Genomic DNA, 23,081 nt, shown 5'->3' with positions numbered 1-23,081 from the left:
GTATATGGCCAGTAGATGGAGCACAAGTACTACCACACCGATATTACAATGAATAAATTTTTAATAAATTTTAATTAAAATGGTCATTCCTGGTCAGACAGTGCACCTTTTGATAAAATATTTACATATTTAGATTTAGAAATTATGCTCTTCCTCAGAGCTATTGATTGACATGTGATAGCCATATTATATGGAAATGTCACAAAGTTGTTAATGCTTATTGATAATGAAATTATTGTGAATAGTTTGACAACAAAATTGTGGTGGTTTTTGACTCACCTTTGTGAGTCATTTCACACCTGTTGCACATTTCTGCCAAGTTTGGTGCTTCTGGGCCTTACGGCCTAGGCTGCACGATGCATTTTACAGACTGAATAATAATAATAATAAGAAGAAGAAGGTATCCCACATTACGTGCTTGAACCCTAATAAGTGGATTGTAATGAAAGGGACATTGATTCCCTTTTCATTAGGTGAGATTCCCAACTATTGATTGGGGATGGGAGGATGAGGGTGTATGATTGGCGGTGGGTATGTTCCTCCTTGGTTGGAACTGGTGCACAGTGACACCTGTATTTAATAGCCTACTGACAGCACTCATCTGTCTACACATTCTATCGATTCCTTCTTTCTATAGGAATCCACTGATTTTTACTAGTTTTTTTTTCATTTATCTCTCACTCCTTCTATCAGCTAGGAATACATTGAATTTTGATGCTTCTTGAATGTTTAAGGTACATTTTTTAAGGTACATGTTTAAGGTGGGAGGTGCTAAACTCACTGAACTACGGGAGCCTACAGTGCAGCGTTGGTGGTGGTGAAAATTAAATCTCAGAAAATCAATTTTCTTAAAAACACATCGTCCTTAACTGTAAATTCGAATTAATAGATAATATCGATTAATCGCCCAGCTCTACTGTACATATCTACACTTCATGCTGATTGCTTCACTGATGGTTCATAGTTACAATGAGCTTTGGCAAAGCAACTTCATTTGATTTTGTTGTTATTTTGGTTATTCTCACTCTGAAAGGCATACTCGTCAGAAAATTCACAAGGTAATAGATCATAAAATATTGGAATTGTGTGATTGTTGGACAGCATATAGGTTCATTGGTTTTACTCCTGCAAAAGCCATACAGATTAATGAAAAAAAAATTCTCATTAGAAATAGGCCTGTCACAATAACAACATTTTCAGAACGATATATTGTCCCAGAAATGATTGCGATAAATGATAATATTGTCATTTTAAAGTGCCATCATAGAATGTTTTCTTGCTTCTGGGCTCCCCAAAGGAGCTTTAAGACAATGTGCCACAATAATAATATAGTAGCATAATAACACAATTACACCAGTTTGCAGTAATGTAATGTAAAGCTCATGTATGGGGTCATATTTGAGCTTGACCACACACTGTAAACCCGGATTTTATATCTACTCAACTGTTTAATTTCAATGTACATAAATATTTACGTTTTATTGCATTACTATCAAATCTAAGTATATTGTACTCATATTTGCACACACTGAAATTTACTAACAATTTTAAGTTTAATGAACTGAAAATTAAATGTTTTCAACTGATCAACTTAAAAACTTTATTGTTGAACACTTATCCGCCATTTTGTTAGCTTGCTGTTTGTAGTCAGGCCAGGCAGACACATATAGGCAAAACACAATTCAGAGTTGCAGTTTGTTTTAACCAATGCGGGCGATTTTTTTAACCTGCTGCGTTTTATTCTGTAGCCTAGGCTGTTTACGAGCTGTGTTTTCTTTTAATATTAACCTTTTTTGTTGACGGATATTCTCACGGCTTTTGCAACAAGTGAACCATATAGAATTTTGGTGATGGACAGCTTGGCCAATCTACCCCAGGCCGTCTGTCTTCTTTTCGGCCTCATCTATGCCCTTCACCTGGCCTACCCTAAGGGCATGAAAAACACTTTCTGCTTCATGCAGCTCATGAATGCTCAAAAATCAAGTAATGCTCAAAATTGGTAGTTGTGAACTGCCACCCAAACTTCAGACTTTAAAAAATCAACTTGTAGTGTGAAACTACATGTTTCTGCGTTTGTTTTTGCTCTTGTGTGCTGTTTGTGGTGTCCACATTATGGCCAACAATTCATGAGCATGTTCTCTTTTACTTACTAGTCAGAATGTCTTTAGTACCAGCAGTAGTTTAGAGTAGTCATTTTCTCAGTGTCTAAGTAGTGGTTAATGTAAATTACTGTAATGTATAAGTAATTTTAAGTAAATACTACTGAACAGAAATAAGACAAAGTATTTTGTCTTTCTTTTTCACTAAATATTTGTAATCAAAATAAAAAAGAAAATAAAATATAAATCAATATTTTATTTCTTGAACTCAAAATACAAAGTAGTCATGGTCTGGTGGTTAGGGAACTGGTCTTGTGACCGGAGGGTCGTGAGTTTGATCCCCAGACCTGATGCAAACCAACTTTTAACATTTTCATTGTACATTACTTAAATTTTTAAGGCAAACGGTTTACTCATATTTTTAAGTAAACTCAACTTATCCGGGCTTACAGTGCATATCAGTAGTGGCCAGTGATGCCGGTAACGCGTTACTGTAGTCTGACTACTTTTTTCAGTAACGAGTAGTCTAACGCAACTACTATTTAAAAACTAGTAGTCAGATTAAAGTTACTTATCTAAAACATCGTGTGTTACTATTTCTGCATTTCGGGGGAACGTAGGTTATATTTATTCATTCTTATTTTTTGGCTGCACGTTTCTTACGCGGTTATGTCATCTCTGCTCTGCGGCACCAAAGTCAGATGTGAACAATATGGAAGGAGAGAAGTTCGCCTTTAGCAGTTGGAAATACAGGCATTATTTTCATTTTATTTCAGCTAAGGATGACAACATTAAGGTCCGTTGTACACTCTGTGCTGGCAACAGAGTGCTGTCTACCTTCAAAAACAACGTCAAATCTAAAAAAAACAGGGGGGGGGGTGGCGAACATAAATTGTTACCGGGGGCAGGGTGTAAAATGGACAAAATTTAGTATTATATTGCGATCTATCGATCGCCGGTGATTGGCGCCAGAACTAGTAACTTATTGAATCATAGATGTGGATCAGAATAATAAATAAATAAATAAATAGCTAAATAAATAAAGTAAATAAACTAAGACGGTCAAATGCGTGTGTCTCACGCTCAATGCGTGAGAGTTGGCAACCCTGTAAGTGGGCGGAGTTGAACAGAAAGACTGTCTTATTTATTTTTTATTTTAAAAACATGTAAGCCTATTTCAAGAAAAAGTTTACAAATGCCAGTGTCATTTTTGATGTTCCGGTTAAAATACATGTCAATAAAGTGAGTATTGGCAGAACTAGTCATTTTCATGTTATAGGGGCGGGGGATCAGCCTCTGCTGAAAGTAACTAAAAGTAATCTAACTTAGTTACTTTTAAAAGCAAGTAGTCAGTAACTTAACTGAGTTACTTTTTAAAGAAGTAGTCAGTGAAGGGCACTTTTTAGCGCACATGGAACACTTCATTATAAAAAAAAAATTACAAGCACATATTGAATGAAATTTGACATTTTATTTGTAACATTCTCTAAATGTGAGTTTTCAATGGAGAAAAGTCACGCAGCGAACTGATAAAATTAAAAATTCATATCCAATATTAACTATACACCGTCATGTCATTCAGTTAACTTGTGTTTACCCTCCACTGACTGCAGGAATTGTTGCATATATTTTGCAATTAGTACATCAATATAGGCCTACAATTAAGACAGTAAAAAGACCAAAAAGTAAGAAGTTATAGGCTACTGAATGCAGATGGGCATTTTTCACTGGTAGGCCTAATGGGGAACTTCCCGTTTCTTCTTTCACAAATGAATGTGTTATTTTATGTTGCCTAACAAAACCTATACAACAGAAGACGTTCAGCTTAACACATAGATTTGCAAACTCTACCTTAATTATTTGTATGTGGTAAAAAAAAAACCCGAAGTTTCAAAAGGGCACTTTCGATGATAAAGGGCAGAGTTGGTGGTGCTTTAGCATGTCGATTTAGATGTCGATTGTAAAACTGTAAGTAGATAAAATAAAATATGATAAATTATATTATATATAGGGATGCACCGAAATGAAAATTCTTAGCCGAAACCGAAAACCGAAAATGAGGAAACCAAGGCCGAAAGCCGAAAACCGAAACACCGAAATACATTATGCCAATTATTAGTAACATTGGATTTATGGCTAACCTCACTAAAATCAAGGCATTGCTTTTCAAAGAATAATTCAACTACAAAATTTGATTTGAAAATATTTATTTAGCACTGACATTACAGTAATGCATATTATAAAATAAAATTAGTGGTGGGCCGTTAACGGCGATAACGCTGACAAGGGCCGACCACTAATTAAATTTAACTCGCTTGCAGACCGTTTTTATCTGAGAGGATAAATATATGTATTTTATACGAGTTAAATTTAATTATAACTGACTGGCCTGAAAGATAAATATAAATTCTCTCATAAAAACGTGACGCGAGTTGCAACAACATTAAACAGCTCAGGTAAACACGCTTCTGAGAAATGTCGTCTGCCCTGCAAAACATAACGGGGCTCAATGTGCTCTATTAGCCTACGAAATCCCACATCCTCTACGACAGAGAACGGCTGATCGTCTAAGGCAACGAGTTCCATAATTTTTGGTGTAATGTCCTTTGCCTCGGCGCCATCACTGGAAAACTTTTTTGCTAGCTTTATCCAAATAAGCGCGTGCAGGTGGCGATTTTTGTTTGCGTCATCACAACACATTGTTTCGGCCGTGTTGTTTCGGTGATGAAAGTATTTCGGCCGAAAACCGAAAATGCAAATTTAAGCCATTTCGGCCGAAAATTTTCGGTGGCCGAATTTTCGGTGCATCCCTAATTATATATATTTGTTTTAAGAATATTTTAGGCCCTCTGAGAGGGCGTAGAGGGCCCTGACGGTTCCCCACTGGTGTGGAGGCACTGTTATTGACTCATACGCTCTCCGTGTACTGTACTCATTTCCTAACTGGTAGATGTCACTCTCTGATCACAGATTTGTCTTCCCTTAAGGGGGGAGGGGGTGCGAGAGAGCAGCACTGCGTGCCTTTCTGATATCTAACGTAGTTGCGGTTTATTCTCATTTAAACAAATTTGCGCGGAAACCCAATGACCCAATAAGTCGATAATGTAATTATCGTTACAGGCCTAAGTAGAAACAATAATATTACAATGTATTATTAAAACAATTTGAGCCTTCTTACAGATAACAGAAAACCAACATGGCAATCTATAATATGTAGCATCAAATGACTAAAAGAAGAGCTGCGAAACTGCTTTTAAGATAACTGTACCAGTCAGCTGTAAGTAGTGTAAAGATTAGGGGTGACCTGCAATGTGTGCACATTAACAATAGGCATCTTCCTTACTACACATTAATAAATCACACCCTGCAGTTGCACAATCCAAATGAGCGGAGCTGAACATGCTACAGGATACGCAGCATCTGCCGAGATTATAATATTACTAAACAAACTTCAAAAATATTTTGAAAAAGATAAAGATGAATAAAACAAAGTAAAGTGCAAGTTATGTCATCAACGTCCTTCATTTTGCATGGCAACAACCAACATGGCATACCATTTTAAAATGCGTAAGGCGAAAAAAAAAAACAGTTCAGTTTTTCGTGTCGTCTCGTCTCGGTGCGTCTCGGCAAGTAGGCCTATAAACATTTTTTTGTTGTTTTTTGGTTTTTAAACCCCATTACTTGAACCTTTCCTTATAATTTTTTGCTGTTGTGGTGCATTTTTTTTTTCTTCAGGCAGGCATATTTTATTTAAAATATTTTTGACATTTTGCACAGTGCCTGTCTGACAGTTCGATATGTGCACTGACGGTTAATGTTCTTTAACGTTTCATTAAAAAATGAATAAGTAAATAAATAAAAGCTGAATAAAGCCAACCTACCATGTTTATTCATTTATCTGAGTGTTTTAGGTTTGTACTTTGAAGTGGAAAAAGTCCAGAATGAGAACCGGATCCTGTTTAAGGTGCTGTAGATAAAAAAAACCCTGATTCGACTAAAGGGAAAATCTAACGAATCAGATTCGACTATGAAAATCCTTAGTTGAATACACCTCTAGTAAAGATACAGCTTACCTTTGTCAAAGGCTTGAGCCTGAGGCATGTACTGCTGAGTTGGAGAACAAGAATGAGCACCTTAAGCAGTTAGCTAAAATGAAGGTAAAATAAATGTAGAAACTTCATGAAAAATCATTTACATAAATGTTTGCCTAAATCTTCACACACATGCCTCACACTCTCCCTGCATTGAATACTTAAGTAATGTCATACAGATTGAATGGTGTGGTTTGGGACATTAGTATGGTTTACTAATCGTGTACTGTAATCATGTTCTTCCTTTGAAGTTGACAAAAAAATATGGAAATTATGTGAATGATGTAGCTCCACTTTGACCTTGTTTGTATATACAGACTTTTTAAAAATTAAATTGAGTGAGATATCTTAATGGCATTTCAGATTAAAGATTTGACTATAATTTTCAAAAGGTTTGTCATTATTGAACTTTTTAAGTGCTATTTTGTAGTCCAGTTGTGTTGTTTTGACCTTTTTTTTTTACTTCAACATAAGTACACTAATTAAGTATTGCTACAAAACAAGTGAATATGTAGGGTGCCCACAAATATGAATTGCCTGAGCTTTTTAAAATGGAGCTTGAGAGAGAGATGGACTTTGTCTTTAGTAGGGAGTGGTGCAAAACTAAATGGTATGTTATTACAACTGTAGTCCATTCCCAATAAAATCTCCCCCAAAAGCATGTTAAGAGGTAATGTGGATGTGTAAACATCTAAGAGAATGCCAAGCCACATTTTTAAGTACTGAGCTAGGATTTGTCTTCTGTGTTTGTATGACAGTTAAAGGAAAGCTGTATCAAGTGATGGAAGACCACACAGTACATCAAACGGAGCACATGACCACCATCGAGGCCCATGCTGTATCTCAACAGGTTCATGTGGCTACATACACAGAGCACAGTATGCTTAGTGCTGATGAGGACTCACCTTCCTCACCTGATGATGACACCTATGATGACTCTGACATTCTAAACTCAGCAGGAACAGATGAGGTTACAGCACATCTGGCTGCTGCAGGTATGGTAATTTATAAATGCACACTTTGCTACTTTACTTTCTGTTGCACCTTTGTCAGATGTCTTTTTAGCCAGACGAATGCCCTGTAGTTGTTGTTCTTTGTCAAATAATGTACTTATTATGAAGTAATATTCAATGCATTTATATGGCTAAATCTTTAACAATAAATATGGGGAACACAAATCTAAATATGGAGAAAATGCACATAACGTTTGATCAGAGATTACATAAACTCTTTCTGTCAAAAAGTCTTTGCAAATAAGGAGCAAACAAATGCACTATGAGAAAACAATGAGTTCTGTAACTGTTTCCCAAAGGCATTTTGTAATTTGAAAATTAGTAAATGAGTTTAAAGGTAAAAGACAAAAACTGAAAGCCATTACAACTAACCAACAGTGAGTAAAACGAGCATTTGTATGCATGCACACAAAAATAAGCATGTAAATGAATAAGCATGTAAAATTAATAATGGCCAACATAAAATTATTGCACCCTGAGTTTGAATTCCTGTACTATGCGTGGAACTTTAGTGAATAGTTAAACCTTCTATGAGAGTAGAATTATATTACATATGCAGGTCTCAAAGTATAGTCTATGAAAAAATTTGAAAGTTGTTTGCATAGATTCCAGTCAGACTGCCCTATTAAACCATGGGTTAGGACAACATAGGGCATAAAAGGAAAAAATAAAAAAGCAAAACAGATTTTAAAATATGAGATTGGTGTAGAGCCATTGGGGGGAAAAACTGCTCTTTTCAAAAGCAAAAACTTTTTATAAAAGCAGAGAAAATAATGAAATGGGACATGCCTGTGAACCAATTGGTTTTGACTGAGTGACCCAAGCAAAGTCTTAACACCAAGTTATTTTCAGATAAATTTATATAGAATAAAAGCAAGTACAAAATAGCCAAAGTATACGTGGTACAAACTCTCCAGTGCACTGGTGCTAGTTGCCTAGAATTCCACCTAACCCAAGTGGATCTCAGCAGCGTCCGAACAAAAAGTCCCCCCATCCTGGGCCATGTCCTCCCTTTCATACTCTTTCTCTCTAGGTTTCGGTAACTTCCCCCACCATTGCTGCTCTCCATCGAAACCCACCTGCTCCTCTGTAATTGCCTGCCTGCTTATTTAAAAACTGCTTACCTTCCATCTTGCACTAAGTGAGCTCATCCTGTTCTTCTCAAGGCCACTGTGACCTCTTTACTTCTGCTCTTCCACAGTCTTTCAGGAAAACATTAAGTTTCGCTTCACCTTAAGTTTCTTTTTTCCTACACAGGTCACTGCTGAATCGTTTGTTTTCCATGCCGCTCATGCCAGCCATTTTCCAGGCATGAAAATCTCACCTTTCGCTGTTTTAAAGTTGAAAAGGGTGATCTACATGAATCGTGTAGATCCGAGGACTTTTTTTTGGGGGGGGGGGTGATATTTAGGGGTCCAAGCACCAGCGGTGCTGGAACCCTATTGTATTTGTTCCGATTATTATTATTCTTCTTTTTCTGCCCTAAAACGCATTGTGCAGCCTAAACCGTAAGTCGTACAGACTTCTCCTTTGGCCAACTGGTCAAGGACACCTCCGCTACTCAGGCACCCAACGCCAGCCAGATACGCCTATAGGTGGCGCTATAGCGCACACAAACGCGCAAAAAATTTTCACGCCTACACCGTATGTCGTAAACAAAAAATTCCAATTGCATCTGATCGGCCATGTTCCATTCTACAAAAAAGAAAATTGTGGCCATATGCTCCGCCCCTTAGATTTCGAGCTAATTTGCATAATATGCAAATATACACACATTTTTGAGCGCGTACTAGTCCCTGGATTTTTCACATACATGCACATATGTGGTATCCATGCGTTCAGAAGAGTCTGAACTTTAATTGTTATGGAGCCAAAGTGCACATTTCTGCACATGGGCGTGGCCACATGCATCAGAAGTCAAGCGTAGAAAATTCCTTCGCCAAAAATCCACATATTCTGCTGTATCTCAGGCATACTTTCATGTATTCACTCCAAATTTCACACACATGTACCTATTGGGTGTCTAGACCGGCACATACATTTTGGCAGACATGCACACCTAGGTGGCGCTATAACGGCCAAAAAACTCTCCTGCCCACACCGATTGGCCAAATAACTCCAAACTTGGTACGCATCATCTATATGCACCTATGACACAGGTCCATCATATATCCAAGATGGCCGCCGCTATCGACCAATCAGCTTTCAGTACACCTTTCACAAGCTTATCATATGCCAATTAACATGAAACTCACATATTATGTTCATCTACACACCCTCTAATACATATCAAAGTATGACGGGAATTGCACCACTAGGTGGCGCTATACTAGAAATTCCTGAATTACTCCTACATGCTTTCATGTAGAAGGACAATCATGATCTCATATGATTCTATGCAAAATCACTAACAACTTTGTAATTGCAAGTGCTTTGCAAAAAAGTACAGATTTTTGTGTATAATCCAATACATATAATTTACACTTTTCATACTAGTCCTAGGATTTTCACTCCATCACCTCAAATCACATATTATAATATCCAGCAGCATGTGAAATACAAAACTGGTGGAACAAATTCTAAGATTCTTGCAATTTAATATTTTTCATATGCATCACAATGGTACCGTCATGACATATGAACTGCATATTTCAAAAACTCCCCTATATAATGTCTGATTGTTATGAAAATGGACAGACACATTCAGAAGACCACTGAGGTGATATCTGCCAAGTTTGTGCCAAATCCATCCACAAATGGTTGTACTGTGAATATTTTCATTTTCTATGCTGAACATGCATGCAGATCAAAGGTCATTCTTTTCCTCAAAAGAGTTAGAGTTGAGCCTGTAATCCAGTCAGACCCATTAGCTCAATGGGTAGAGCAATGTGCTCCCAGCCACAATGCACGTGGACAACGGGGGTTCGAATCCCACGTTGGTCAGTATTCCACCATAAGTTTAAAAAGCTGCCATTTAGATTCTGTTTTTTGAGCAGGTACTTCAATCACGAACGTGCTTCATATACTTTCATGTACATTTCATAAAGCTTTACATAATGTGCCAGTGGGTGCAAAATCTTGCCAAACCTCAGCTTGGACCCCGTAATTGCCGCTTGCGGCTATATTTATTCTTCTTTTTCTGCCCTAAAACGCATCGTGCAGCCTAAACCGTAAGTCGTACAGACTTCTCCTTTGGCCAACTGGTCAAGGACACCTCCGCTACTCAGGCACCCAACGCCAGCCAGATACGCCTATAGGTGGCGCTATAGCGCACACAAACGCGCAAAAAATTTTCACGCCTACACCGTATGTCGTAAACAAAAAATTCCAATTGCATCTGATCGGCCATGTTCCATTCTACAAAAAAGAAAATTGTGGCCATATGCTCCGCCCCTTAGATTTCGAGCTAATTTGCATAATATGCAAATATACACACATTTTTGAGTGCGAACTAGTCCCTGGATTTTTCACATACATGCACATATGTGGTATCCAGGCACTCAGGACAGTCTGAACTTTAATTGTTATGGAGCCAAAGTGCATATTTCTGCACATGGGCGTGGCCACATGCATCACAAGTCAAGCGTCGAAAATTCCTTCGCCAAAAATCCACATATTCTGCGATATCTCAGGCATGCTTTCACGTATTCACACCAAATTTCACATACATGTACCTATTGGGTGTCTAGACCTGCACATGCATTTTGGCAGACATGCACACCTAGGTGGCGCTATAACGGTCAAAAAACTCTCCTGCCCACACCGATTGGCCAAATAACTCCAAACTTGGTACGCATCATCTATATGCACCTATGGCACAGGTACTTTACCTGCACCATCATATGTCCAATATGGCCGCCGCTATCGACCAATCAGCTTTCAGTCTGCTAAAACACGTTGTGTAGCCTAAACCATAAGACCTACAGACTTCTCCTTTGGCCAACTTGTAGTACTCCTCTCCGCTACTCAGGTGCAACACGCCAGCCCGATTAATTGTTATGGAGCCAAAGTGCACATTTCTGCCCATGGGCGTGGCCACATGCCTCACAAGTCAAAGGTCAAAAAAATCCTTCGCCAAAATCCACATATTCTGCTGTATCTCAGGCATGCTTTCACGTATAGGCCCTTTTCACAACAAAACGGAAATACGTCACCGCCGGGTAAAACAAGTTCCGGTACTCGCAGAAGATAGTTGTTGTCAATTCACCTCAGCATGGAGCGTGTGTTTACTTCATCCCTGTCGTCGCTGCCGAGACTGAATTTTAAATACGTTTCCAGTATCGTTGGAGAACATTCAACAACAAACGGTTCCAAGTTAAATAGAGGCTACAAATTGTTTGTAGAATAATTTATTCACTTATACCAGGGTAAGCTAACACCAGCTAGCACTAGCTAGGTAACTAACTATTATTTAAGGTATAGCTAGTTCCATTAGTCATCCTACGGAGTGGTAAAACAGTCTATATTATTATGATATATATTATAATATTACAAATGATACTGACAGCTTTAGTTAACAATATCTAGCTAGGTTAAGCTGGGTGTACACTGTGCGATTTTTGGCCTATTTTCAGCCGATTTTTCACTCGTGCGACTATTTTTGTGATCGGGCTGAGTTTCGGCTCAATCGCGTGTCGTGCATCGTGTAGTTTACACAGGTAAACGAGGAGCGATTCACACCTCAGACCAACTCCCGATCAGAAATCGCAGCGTCGCAAGAATATCAAACATGTTTGAAATTCAAATCGCTCCTCGTGAGAGTATCGCACTGTTGAAGCAGCTCCACGAGCCGACTCTCCCTGCGATTTAGTCGTAGTTTGAGCTGGAGCTGAGTACATGATTTAAAATATCGTACAGTGTATGCCCAGCTTTAGCAAGCCAAGGGACGTCAGCTATTGATTGTTTGGTTTACATCAGTATCAATAAAGTTCATGACACACACCAAGTTATTACGTGTTATTGTTTATTCAGTGTCCAATATAGTCGACAGCAAAGTGATGGTCAGAGCTGGATGCTAGCGGATCATAGCTAGTTTCAGAGCCGTTTCAGTGGAACAGTTGCTGTCCGCATTTGAAAGAGCAAACTCTCGACTAGTAGATGTTCGTGGTGTACTGCCAGCCGAGAGCTTGCTCTTTTCTAGCTAGAAGCTATCGGATCGGGGCTAGAAGCTATCGGATCGGGGCTAGAAGCTATCGGATCACGGCTAGATGCTTGCGAACCGGGGCTAGAAGCTATCGGATCACGGCTAGAAGCTATCGAACCGGGGCTAGAAGCTAGCGAACCGGGGCTAGAAGCTAGCGAACCGGGGCTAGAAGCTAGCGAACCGGAGCTAGATGCTAGCGAACCGGAGCTAGATGCTAGCGAACCGGAGCTAGATGCTAGCGAACCGGGGCTAGAAGCTAGCGAACCGGGGCTAGATGCTAGCGGGTAACAGCTAGATGCTAGCGGACGTACGTGTACTCCCAGCCGAGAGCTTGATCTTTCAAACGCGGACAGCAACTGTTCCACTGAAACCGGCTGGGAACAGTAACAGTAGTGGGAACAGTAACAGGGAACAGCACCAACTTTTAGCCGCGAGCTTCCTGCTATGTAGTCTGCAGCAATGAAATGCTGGCTACACACAAAGATGCTCCGTATCACAAAGTTTTCCCCTTCATCCCTCCTAATTGCACAAACCCATTTTCTTTTCTGCTCGTCGTCAGCCGGAAAACCATAGAAACTGAGATACGACTGTTTTTGCTTCGAGATCGAGCACCCTGGTGCACTGCAAAAGCTCTTGTTATTGGACTCTGCCATTGTTTAATGTGTAACGGAAGTAACTTTACCCTGCAACGAGAGCTTCCGGAAGAAAAAATGCGGAAGTGTGAAAAGGGCCTATTCACACCAAATTTCACACACTTGCACCTATTGGGGGTCTAGACCTGCCCATAAATTTTGGCACACATGCACACCTAGGTGGCGCTATAACGGCCAAAAAAACTCTCCTACCCACACCGATTGCCCAAATAACTCCAAACTTGGTATGCATCATCTATATGTACCTATGGCACAGGTCAATCATATATCCAAGATGGCCGCCGCCATCGACCAATCAGCTTTCAGTACACCTTTCACAAGCTTATCATATGCCAATTAACATGAAACTCACATATCATGTTCATCTACACAACCTCTAATACATATCAAAGTGTGATGGGAATTTCACCACTAAGTGGCGCTATACTAGAATATATACTTCATATACTTTCATATACATTTCATATAGCTTTACATGTTGTGCCAATGGGTGCCCAAATCTTGCCAAACCTCAGCTTGGACCCCGTAATTGCTGCTTGCGGCTATATTTTATATATATAATTTACTTAATAAGCAAACAGCACTTCCGAAATTGGCAATTTCAATGACACAGTGGCCAGCAATTTCTGCCCAGAACCATCGTAGAGGCCAAATTGTCCAATCATACGAACGTTCTTCATTCATGTTGTGAAGCAGGACCTAGTGCTATGTATGCCAGGGACAAGGCAGAAGAGCGTACATTTACCACTACATTTACCAGATCGTACATTTCCCAGTGGATTTAATTGGGTGATTAATGGTTTCAATCGTTTTCATATTTTGCGGTAAAACAAAGTTAATGCCGTTCGCTACAGCTTGCAGGTCAATATTTTTCAGCGTGACATTATCGTGAGAGAAGACGACAGGGAAGAGCGTGTCACGAAAGGCTTGCCGTGTGAAAGCTACTAAGCTGTTACTATTATTTTTAGTCGCTGCTGTAGCTTCTGTTACTGTTTTGCTACCTTCACAATTATAGTAGCTACTAGTTACTTGCTCCTCCTGGAATGTTCGCTAGCATCCCCGTGGGTCTAAAGTGAGAAGTAAACTAATCCGCACTCTGCATTCCAATGGCCACTTTTCAGTATTGCTTTAATTTTTGTATTTTTACTGCTATGGATTTTACTATATTTGGCATTACCTGTTGCCGTACCCCCGTGGCATCACCTGTTGCCGTACACTAGCGCACCCCCCCTCCCCAGTCACCTTTTACCGTACCCGTCAACCCCCACCCCCCAGTCTTCTCACCTTTTTGACCCCTGACCCATTTTCATGCCAGACTTTCTGTGTCTCCAGTTGTGTTTGGTGTTTCGCCACCACTCTGCTTCTGATTTTTCTCTTTGCTATTCGTGTACTTACCTCCTGCGCTGCTTCCTAGCCAATCTCAAGTTTTCCTCCCACTGTTATTATTCCTATCCGTTTCTGGTTTTATTTTGGGCAGGGTTTTTTTGTTTTGCGGCATTTGCCTGCAGCCAGCGACTTCCCCTGGCGTCCTTTGTTGGTTTGTTTGGTTTTGGTTTTTTCCCTTTCTTTTGATGCGTTTTATGAGTTTTCCGCGTTATTTTCTTTGGCCTTTTGCACGTTTGTCTCCCGTGCGTTTTTTTTTCCATGGTTGAGGTTTTTATTATTATTATTTTTTTAACTTATTTTTTAATTTTTCTGTACCAGTATCTCATTTAAATAAAAACGGTATTCTTCCGCATTTGGATCCCTCTCTGCCTGGTCAATACGTTACATTTTGTTCATCGCCAAACGGTGGAATTCTTTGTGAAGTCCACTGCCTTACAGTAAACAGCCTTATTGTATTTGTCATAATGAATAATGAAAATTACGTTTTTTTTTTGTTTAAGGCTAGACAAAAGCAAATCATTTCTTTATGATCAGTTTTTAGATTTGGGGTTCCATACATTGTCTTCTTTTATACTGTTGGAAAGAAAATGATTGTCCAAAATACACATTGAGGTCTTTATTTGTCTATACTTTGTGTTTGATGTTTTCTCTTATATTCGTGAAATGTTGGCTTGCTAATGCTACCGGTACTGTTGACTATAATGTCATTTCGCGTATCATAACCCTCTCTCCTACACAATGCTAGTATATCCTAACATTGCCATTTCCTTTGTATCATCAACAAATTGTGAAAGAAAACACAATTTAAGCATGAGTGAGATTCGTTCAGATGCATCACATGGCATGCCCTGACACTTCCCGGTTTAGCTTTTTTGGGATCTTTGGGGCATACATGTTTGTGTGTGCAACATCGCAAAGTCTCGCTTTTAGTTTTGCTTTAGTTTCACTATGATACATTTGGAGGGGGAAACGGTGGGTCCTTCCTTAATTTGCGGGTTCCTTTGCAGCGTGCATAGTGAGCGAATAGGGTGTGCTGGCTATGCTATAATGAGATTGCTTTTGGACAAATAAAAAAACAGGCTAATCTATAAAATAGTTAGTCCTACACACACATCAAAGCAACAGGGGCATAATGATGCATGTGTGTGTGTGCATGCATTTAATTTCAGATGAAGGCCAAACCTGCAAAGATTTTAGTTATTACATGTTATTACATTGTTCTACATTGCTATCGTTCTATTTTTCTATTAGGGGTGTTCCATATAATTATTGCTAATGATATTAGATACTATGTAAATAGTGGTTTCCAATACAAATGTATACGGTTTATAATATATGTGTTTAAAGGCCATTATCTCAAAATTAGTTTTTTTTTCTTACACTCTGAGACAGATATCTCCACTTCATAGTATAGTATGGTATATATATGTTATGGTATATGCATACCAATTCTTCCACCTTTATTCTTATATGTATTCTTAAGGTTTTACAGAGAGTTTTACACGTAGGGCTCGAGAATGACAAGGCATGATACTGAGAATAAACAATATGACCATACAGCAAACATGGAAGAAAGCTGTAGACATGAGGGTAGGATAACAGACAACAGTTAGGTTGTGACTGTTTAGTATAACTCAAGAGCAATACACCGGGAATTACGCATGGCCATGTAACAAGACTGCAGGGGTGGATGATAGTAAAATGGTACTCCAATATTTTACTGTGAAAGTTTTATTAATCTTCTGACCACCTGACAAACTTGACAAACCAGAGAGTTTACACATCACAATGAAGGGTCGTGTATGTTTCACCAAAGCGCATTTTCGGAATAAAGTTTACTCTAATAATTTCTCTTTCTACTAACACAAACAGTTACCGGCAGCTAACTGTAGTCATCTTTAGCAGGCACAGGTGATACGTCACAGCATTCATCATGTTATGAAAGAAGAGGATTTTTCCTCTGTATACCTGGCTAGGTATTTATAATCATAGCTCCACCCCCGGCTAAACCATCCTCCCCCTCTAGAGTTTACGTCGTCTAAAACTAAAAACATACAAACATACATTTCACAAATACATATACACACATGGTGTTACCTGCTACTCTCCCAAAACTTTATACATAATAAAAAACGAATAAATTTTTTTATACAAAAATGTTTTCATGCATAATAAAAAAATGTTTATACATAATAAAAACTTGTCATGGGACCCTCATCCCCCCGCAGGTGGATCCATCCCTGGTGGGATAAGTAGTTCCCCTTGTATAAGATTCAATAATAAGAATATTCTTGTATCTGTGTTTGGGACACCTCACACCATCACATAGGTACAACATACACTAGAAAGATTTAATGGAAGAACAATAGTAGTAATTAAACATGGAATTACACTTGCCAGATCTCCAACAAAGAGTAGAGCACACAATGAATATATAGCAAACTAATAATTAAAGTAAACAGCAGTAGGAACAGCAGAAACAAAACTAGGAGGGCAGGGATGTTAAGTTTGCATGACAGACTGAAAGAGAATGTAAAAAGCAACGCAATGATAAGATGGCTGTGATTTTCGGGGTTAGATAGAGTATGGGGCGGACACACTTGTGAAAGTAGGAGGGATTTATTCATTACATTATCTATGGACACATGAAGGGTACATGGACAACGAGGCATGCTTAATGCAAACAAGGCATAACCATGCAGTAGAAAGCAGTAGACATTGAATAACTAACAAACACGTAAGCTAAAGGAAAAAACATAAGGTATTACAAAATACTATACGATTGACTACAACAAGCTAACGTACACTACAAACGTCCAAGCACAAAAGTATCCACATATAAACAAACTAGACTAATCGTACTGAAAACGCACACACGGAAACACTTTAACATCAACTGAACCACAAGGAAAGAACAACCTACAAAGCACACGGTCATATAATAGCTTTTACAAAAACCGAACGAACAGAAAGCAACTACCTTGAGACCGAAAGAAGTACAACAAACCCAAAGGGTATACTCAAACTCAGTTTGTTTTGTGGTTAATGGATTAACCCATTTTCCCCACTTTTTTGAATAAAGTAGGAAAACACCAAAATGAATTTTTTGGACTGACACCGAATACCAAACATTTGGCATATTCCACGAATTCATGGAATATGCCAAACCAATAAAAGAAAACACGTTATTATGCTATAATAAACAAACATTGGATTATTTGAAGTAACTATCCTATATTGTGGTGACTGCTTTGCATGCTCTTGGTGTTTTCTTAACCACCTTCATCAAGCAGCCACCTGTTATGGTTTTCCATCCATCCTGAATACATTCTCAAATATGCAGGGGACTTGTAGAGTGAGGAACTAAAGTTCTGAAATAAAAGAATGCATTTAAAATTGTGTGTGTGGAGAATTAATTAATATATTCAGGGTTCCCACGGGTCCTTGAAATCCTTGAAAGTTTGTGAATCTGAAAAAACAAGTTCAAGGCCCTGGAAAGTTTTTGAAAACGGGCATAAAAGACAGCCGTCCTTGAAGGTCTTTGAATATTTTGGGGAGTTTGAAATTTCACATGAATTAAGACTGCAGTCAAGGAATAATAGGGCACAGTTGGCAGGAAGTCAATATTTACTAAAGATTGCTATGAATAAGATTGTCATAATGTTTTAATTTTCTCATCCTTTGTTGAAAAATATGATCTGATATGATAGTTGTTGTAAATATTTTAAGAAAGTCGGCAAAGTGATTCCTTTAGTATTAATTCAATTAATCAAAAATGTAATTTTATATTCAGAGTTGACTGTTTCGATGCCCATGTTAAAAGTGAATGACTAACTTAGTTGACTTCAAGTGTAATAACAAGATTATCACTCATGGTAAGAGACAAAAGATGTAATAGAGATTTTCAAGAAACATCCTAATACAAATTATAAAACCACAATGGCTTGTCAAATGGCCCATATCTTCTAAAGTAAAAGAGACTCATTTCAAAATAATAAATAAGATATATCCTGTAGCCATGTTTCTTGAAAGAAGATTTAAACATTATGTGGATTCATGTACCTTTTGTAAGTCAGAAGAAGAATTCCAGGAGCATTTGTTTTTTCATGTCAACATTCACAAAGTTTTTGCATGGACACTAGAAACTCGATTAATCTCAAACTTTAACATTCTTTCTTTTGATACCATTTTACTTTATGCGGAAAACTTAAGTTCGGATTTCTCTGATGCCATAAATGTAGTCGTACTTTTAGCAAAATACCACATTCACTACTGTAAGTGGTGTGGTTAAAAGCCTTCTTTTCTCTTTATGAATGAATTAAATTCATATTACTCTTCATTAAGTAGATTACAAAACTTGGAAAATGCTAGAATCATCTCACACCAGATTTCTCTAGAAATCTATAGTTCTAATCTCATTATACGGCTTTACTCCTCTGTTTTATGTATGTACTGTATGTGTGTATATGCATATGTGTATTATTGTTAGTGGTGGGCCGTTAACGGCGTTCGTTAATTTGATATTCTTATCGGGCGATATAACAATTATCGCCGTTAATCTATTCTTAAAGTTCGGTTGGGAACTGGGTCAAAATGGGTAAGCAAACTATGATTTTCAACTTAGCTCAGCTGTATTCTTAACCAAATTGCACAGTAGGGGCGAGAACGAGTTTTCAAACCTGTGATTTACAAATCGTACGTGTGTTTACATGGATGCAGCCATGAAGTCGCCAGGTTCATGGAAAATTCATTTTTAGGAACGTAAAGTGTTACCTGAGCGGAGCTCGGAGCGGTCGTTTTCTGCATGGTCCTAGCGCTAGATTCGCTATTTAAATATTCCTTTTTAACCGTTAAAACTGCAGAGGACCAAAAACGGCTTTTGAAAAAGATCCCCCCAAATTACGTCCGTGAGGTTAAATGTACTAAATGTAGGCTTACATTTCAAATATTATGTTTAGCTGAATAAACATGTTATCAACCCCTTTTAATGTACAGTATGTAGGCTTACAAATTCATGTTTAACCGAATAAACCGTTGAACACGAGTAGCCTACATTTTATTGAGCATGTTTTTTTTCTTCAAGTATCAAAGTAGAACAGCTTCCTCAAGCAGTCATTGATGCATTTTGGAAACAGGAGATGGGGCCCCTGGTCTAATGCACCCTTTCTATTAAGAAACCCTATCTCAAAAACTGACTTTTAGTCATTACTTGGGTAGCATGCATATGAGCCATTTTAATATAGATTATCTAGATTAATTTCAAGATTTCAGTGAGATTAATCTAGATTTAAAAAATTAATCTATGCCCACCCTTAATTATTATTATTATTTGTCTACTGTCAACGAGTCATTATTTTGCCAGCACAAGTTCATTTAAAATTATATTGATTCTACCGGGCTATTCTATGCTGACTTTTACTTTGCAAAAGTTTGGTCATTCTCCTGTAGAGAAATTTGTTTGTTTGTTCAGCACCGAAAGCTAGTGTTTCCTGTATGTAGTTAACGTATGTGTAGCCACTTTACGTGAATGTCACCTTCTCACAGGTCCACTGCTAAATTGCCAGTCATGTTGAGTGTGAATTAAGTTTTCCTTTAATCAGTTTAATGTCATGCACAGAACATTTCAGGATGCATGGCTTGAAATGGCATTCGGTCTTTTGAATTTGCATTGAATTAACATCGTTTTTTGACAACATATTCAGGGGTAACAGTAGGTAAATGGTGCCAGGTGCAGTCCTTGAATTTGAGGAAGTTGGTCCTGGAAAGTCATTGAAAGGTACTTGAATTTGATGTTAACCAAGGTTTGGGAACCCTGTATATTACACCTTTCTTCAATTATATTTGTCTTAAAAACAAATGTAAGCAAAATCTATTAGATTAATAGTGGCTTTTTTAAAGTATTCAAAAGTAGTGCTGGATGGTATGACCAAAATTCTATATCACTGTATTTTTCGAAATTATATCGGTTTCACGGTATTTGATGGCATCATCTTTTACTTCAATGATTGGTAAAATTTGTGGTTCAAAATGTCCCTCATTTTTGGCAAGCTAAAATGTGTACTTAGTGGTGCAGCAATAAAAAGCGTCCCTTGAGAAACGATTAACGACCGTGCTGCGTTCCGGACACGTGAAGACTATTTAAACCAGTGTGGCTGGTATATGAAAAATTCATATGATAACAAAAATTAACACCGGTTTTCGGTGTGAACCGGTATACCGCCCAGCACTATTCAAAACCATACATTTAGTCAGGCGTGTCCAAATGTTTGACTGGTAGTGTATATATTCATAATTCTCTCCCTTCCAGTACTCCTCTTGACAGTTCAGCAGAACAATATCTGCGTCATTCTCCGATACTTTAATACTTCCACACAGCGACATGTTTGCTGTATTTACAGAGTGCTTCATTTCACAGGGCTTGAACCAAAAGAAAGAATGATAGATAAGCTATGTTTATACTTCACGCATTGCAACTAGCGTGAGCGTGCACATGCTAAAAATTATGCAGTCGTGGTGGCTCCACCCATGCACGTCATGTACCTCTCGATTTTTGAAAGTTCTGCTGATTCTAAACATGTTTGTATGATATTGATGTGTGGGAATGTGGTTATACTAAACATGTATGGTTAATTTGCAGGCTTTGTGATATAATGGTTACATCTTTCAGTAACATTGAAAATGGGAGCAATTGCCAACTTCTTGGAATTCTGTATAGTTCAGTGTGCCAGTATTTCAGGTATATTTGCCAGATTTGGCAACCCTAAGTCCATTTTGAAGCAAATTTTACACCTAATTATAGTACAATACTCCTATTAGAAATACCAGCCATGAACCACAATCCTTAAAACTAATAGGATGTTTATTGCATAATGAGCGATAACAGTAAGAATTCATTTTAAAAGTTGAGGCATTTTGGGCATACCAGAATGACTGCATTTATTTTGTAGTTTAACTCTTTTATACAGTGTGTCCGGAAATGGATGTTGATCCATCATGTAATTCTCGTATCTACCTAATCTGAAGATCCAAGGCTTTATCAACCAAACAAAAATGGGTTCGCTTTATCAAACATGTAGGCTAGAGGAAAAGTGTGACAAGCAAACTAAAATGAATATGCACTACAAAGTCTTTATTGTCCATAGTAACAGAAAGATGCCGACAGCTCTTTTAAATAAAAAGCGCAGAAGGCACTGCAAGATAAGCTAAAGATGTTAGCACGTACTAAACAGTAACAATTCTCAAAGTCCAAGTTGTTCAAAGGCGAGCAGAATCTGGTGCAGCTGCTGGCTCGGTGAGATTAGACGAGAGGAATGCACAGCACTGGACGACAAGACCTGCAGGTATAAATAGGGCAGAGGTGGTTGAAAGCTGTATAATAGTGCACATTGCTGCTACCAAAAAAAAAGCCACTAGATAGCAGGTACCCTCTGTGACCTCTCATTTTTTGGGTGCATTATATGACAAGGCGACAACTTTTGTCTTTCCAAAATCTGACCTTTCTGTGTTCATTAAATGATAAATATTTCTGCAGTGAAGCAAATTTATTTTCGTAAATTAATTCTCATTTGGGAGGGTTTCAGCTTTCATAGGAGTCATTTCTAAAACCAATCCATGAATTTAAAGTCAGGTTATAAGCTTTTGTTTCCACAACATGGAAAAGCGACAGAACTTATGTCAGGGACTGTATAATTTTATATATGTATTTATGTGTGTTATACAGTGACATATATACAGTGGGGAAAATAAGTATTTAGTCAGTCACCAATTGTGCAAGTTCTCCCACTTAAAAAGATGAGAGAGGCCGGTAATTGACATTATAGGTAGACCTCAACTATGAGAGACAAAATGTGAAAAAAAAATTTGAGAAAATCATTTTGTCTCACTTTTAAAGAATTTATTTGCAAATAATGGTGGAAAATAAGTATTTGGTCAATAACAAAAGTTCATCTCAATACTTTGTTGTATATCCTCTGTTGGCAATGACAGAGGTCAAACGTTTTCTGTAAGTCTTCACAAGGTTGGCACACACTGTTGCTGGTATGTTGGACCATTCCTCCATGCAGATCTCCTCTAGAGCAGTGATGTTTTGGGGCTGTCGGCGGGCAACACGGACTTTTAACTCCCTCCAAAGGTTTTCGATGGGGTTGAGATCGGGAGACTGGCTAGGCCACTCCAGGACTTTGAAATGTTTCTTACGAAGCCACTCCTTTGTTGCCCTGGCAGTGTGCTTGGGATCATTGTCATGCTGAAAGACCCAGCCACGTTTCATCTTCATTGCCCTTGCTGATGGAAGGAGGTTTGCACCCAAAATCTCACAATACATGGCCCCATTCATTCTTTCATGTACACGGATCAGTCGTCCTGGTCCCTTTGCAGAGAAACAGCCCCAAAGTATGATGTTGCCACCCCCATGCTTCACAGTTGGTATGGTGTTCTTTGGATGCAACTCAGCATTCACTGTCCTCCAAACACGACGAGTTGTGTTTTTACCAAATAGTTCTACTTTGGTTTCATCTAACCATATGACATTCTCCCACTACTCTTCTGGAACATCCAAATGCTCTCTAGCAAACTTCAGACGTGCCTAGATATGGACTGGCTTAAGCAGGGGGACACGTCTGGCACTGCAAGATCTGAGTCCCTGGCGTCGTAGTGTGTTGCTGATGGTAGCCTTTGTAACGTTGGTCCCAGCTTTC

At 38.4% G+C, this 23,081-nt stretch overlaps 1 protein-coding gene across 1 annotated transcript in view; it reads left to right on the top strand.

The window, feature by feature from the left end:
• The window catches only part of nrf1 (nuclear respiratory factor 1), a 53,244-nt gene that overhangs the window by 8,469 nt on the left and 21,694 nt on the right, over positions 1 to 23,081 (top strand). The window contains exon 2 of the mRNA XM_077006600.1: positions 6,949 to 7,185. Coding sequence (XP_076862715.1) covers positions 6,972 to 7,185 — 214 coding nt within the window. The 5' untranslated portion in view covers positions 6,949 to 6,971. The remainder of the gene's footprint in view (positions 1 to 6,948; positions 7,186 to 23,081) is intronic.

The sequence above is a fragment of the Brachyhypopomus gauderio genome, chromosome 5 (genome assembly GCF_052324685.1).
Source record: "Brachyhypopomus gauderio isolate BG-103 chromosome 5, BGAUD_0.2, whole genome shotgun sequence".
In the NCBI taxonomy this organism is placed as follows: domain Eukaryota; kingdom Metazoa; phylum Chordata; class Actinopteri; order Gymnotiformes; family Hypopomidae; genus Brachyhypopomus; species Brachyhypopomus gauderio.
The sequence above is the reverse complement of the archived record's forward strand: the minus strand, read 5'-3'. Positions and strand labels throughout refer to the sequence as shown.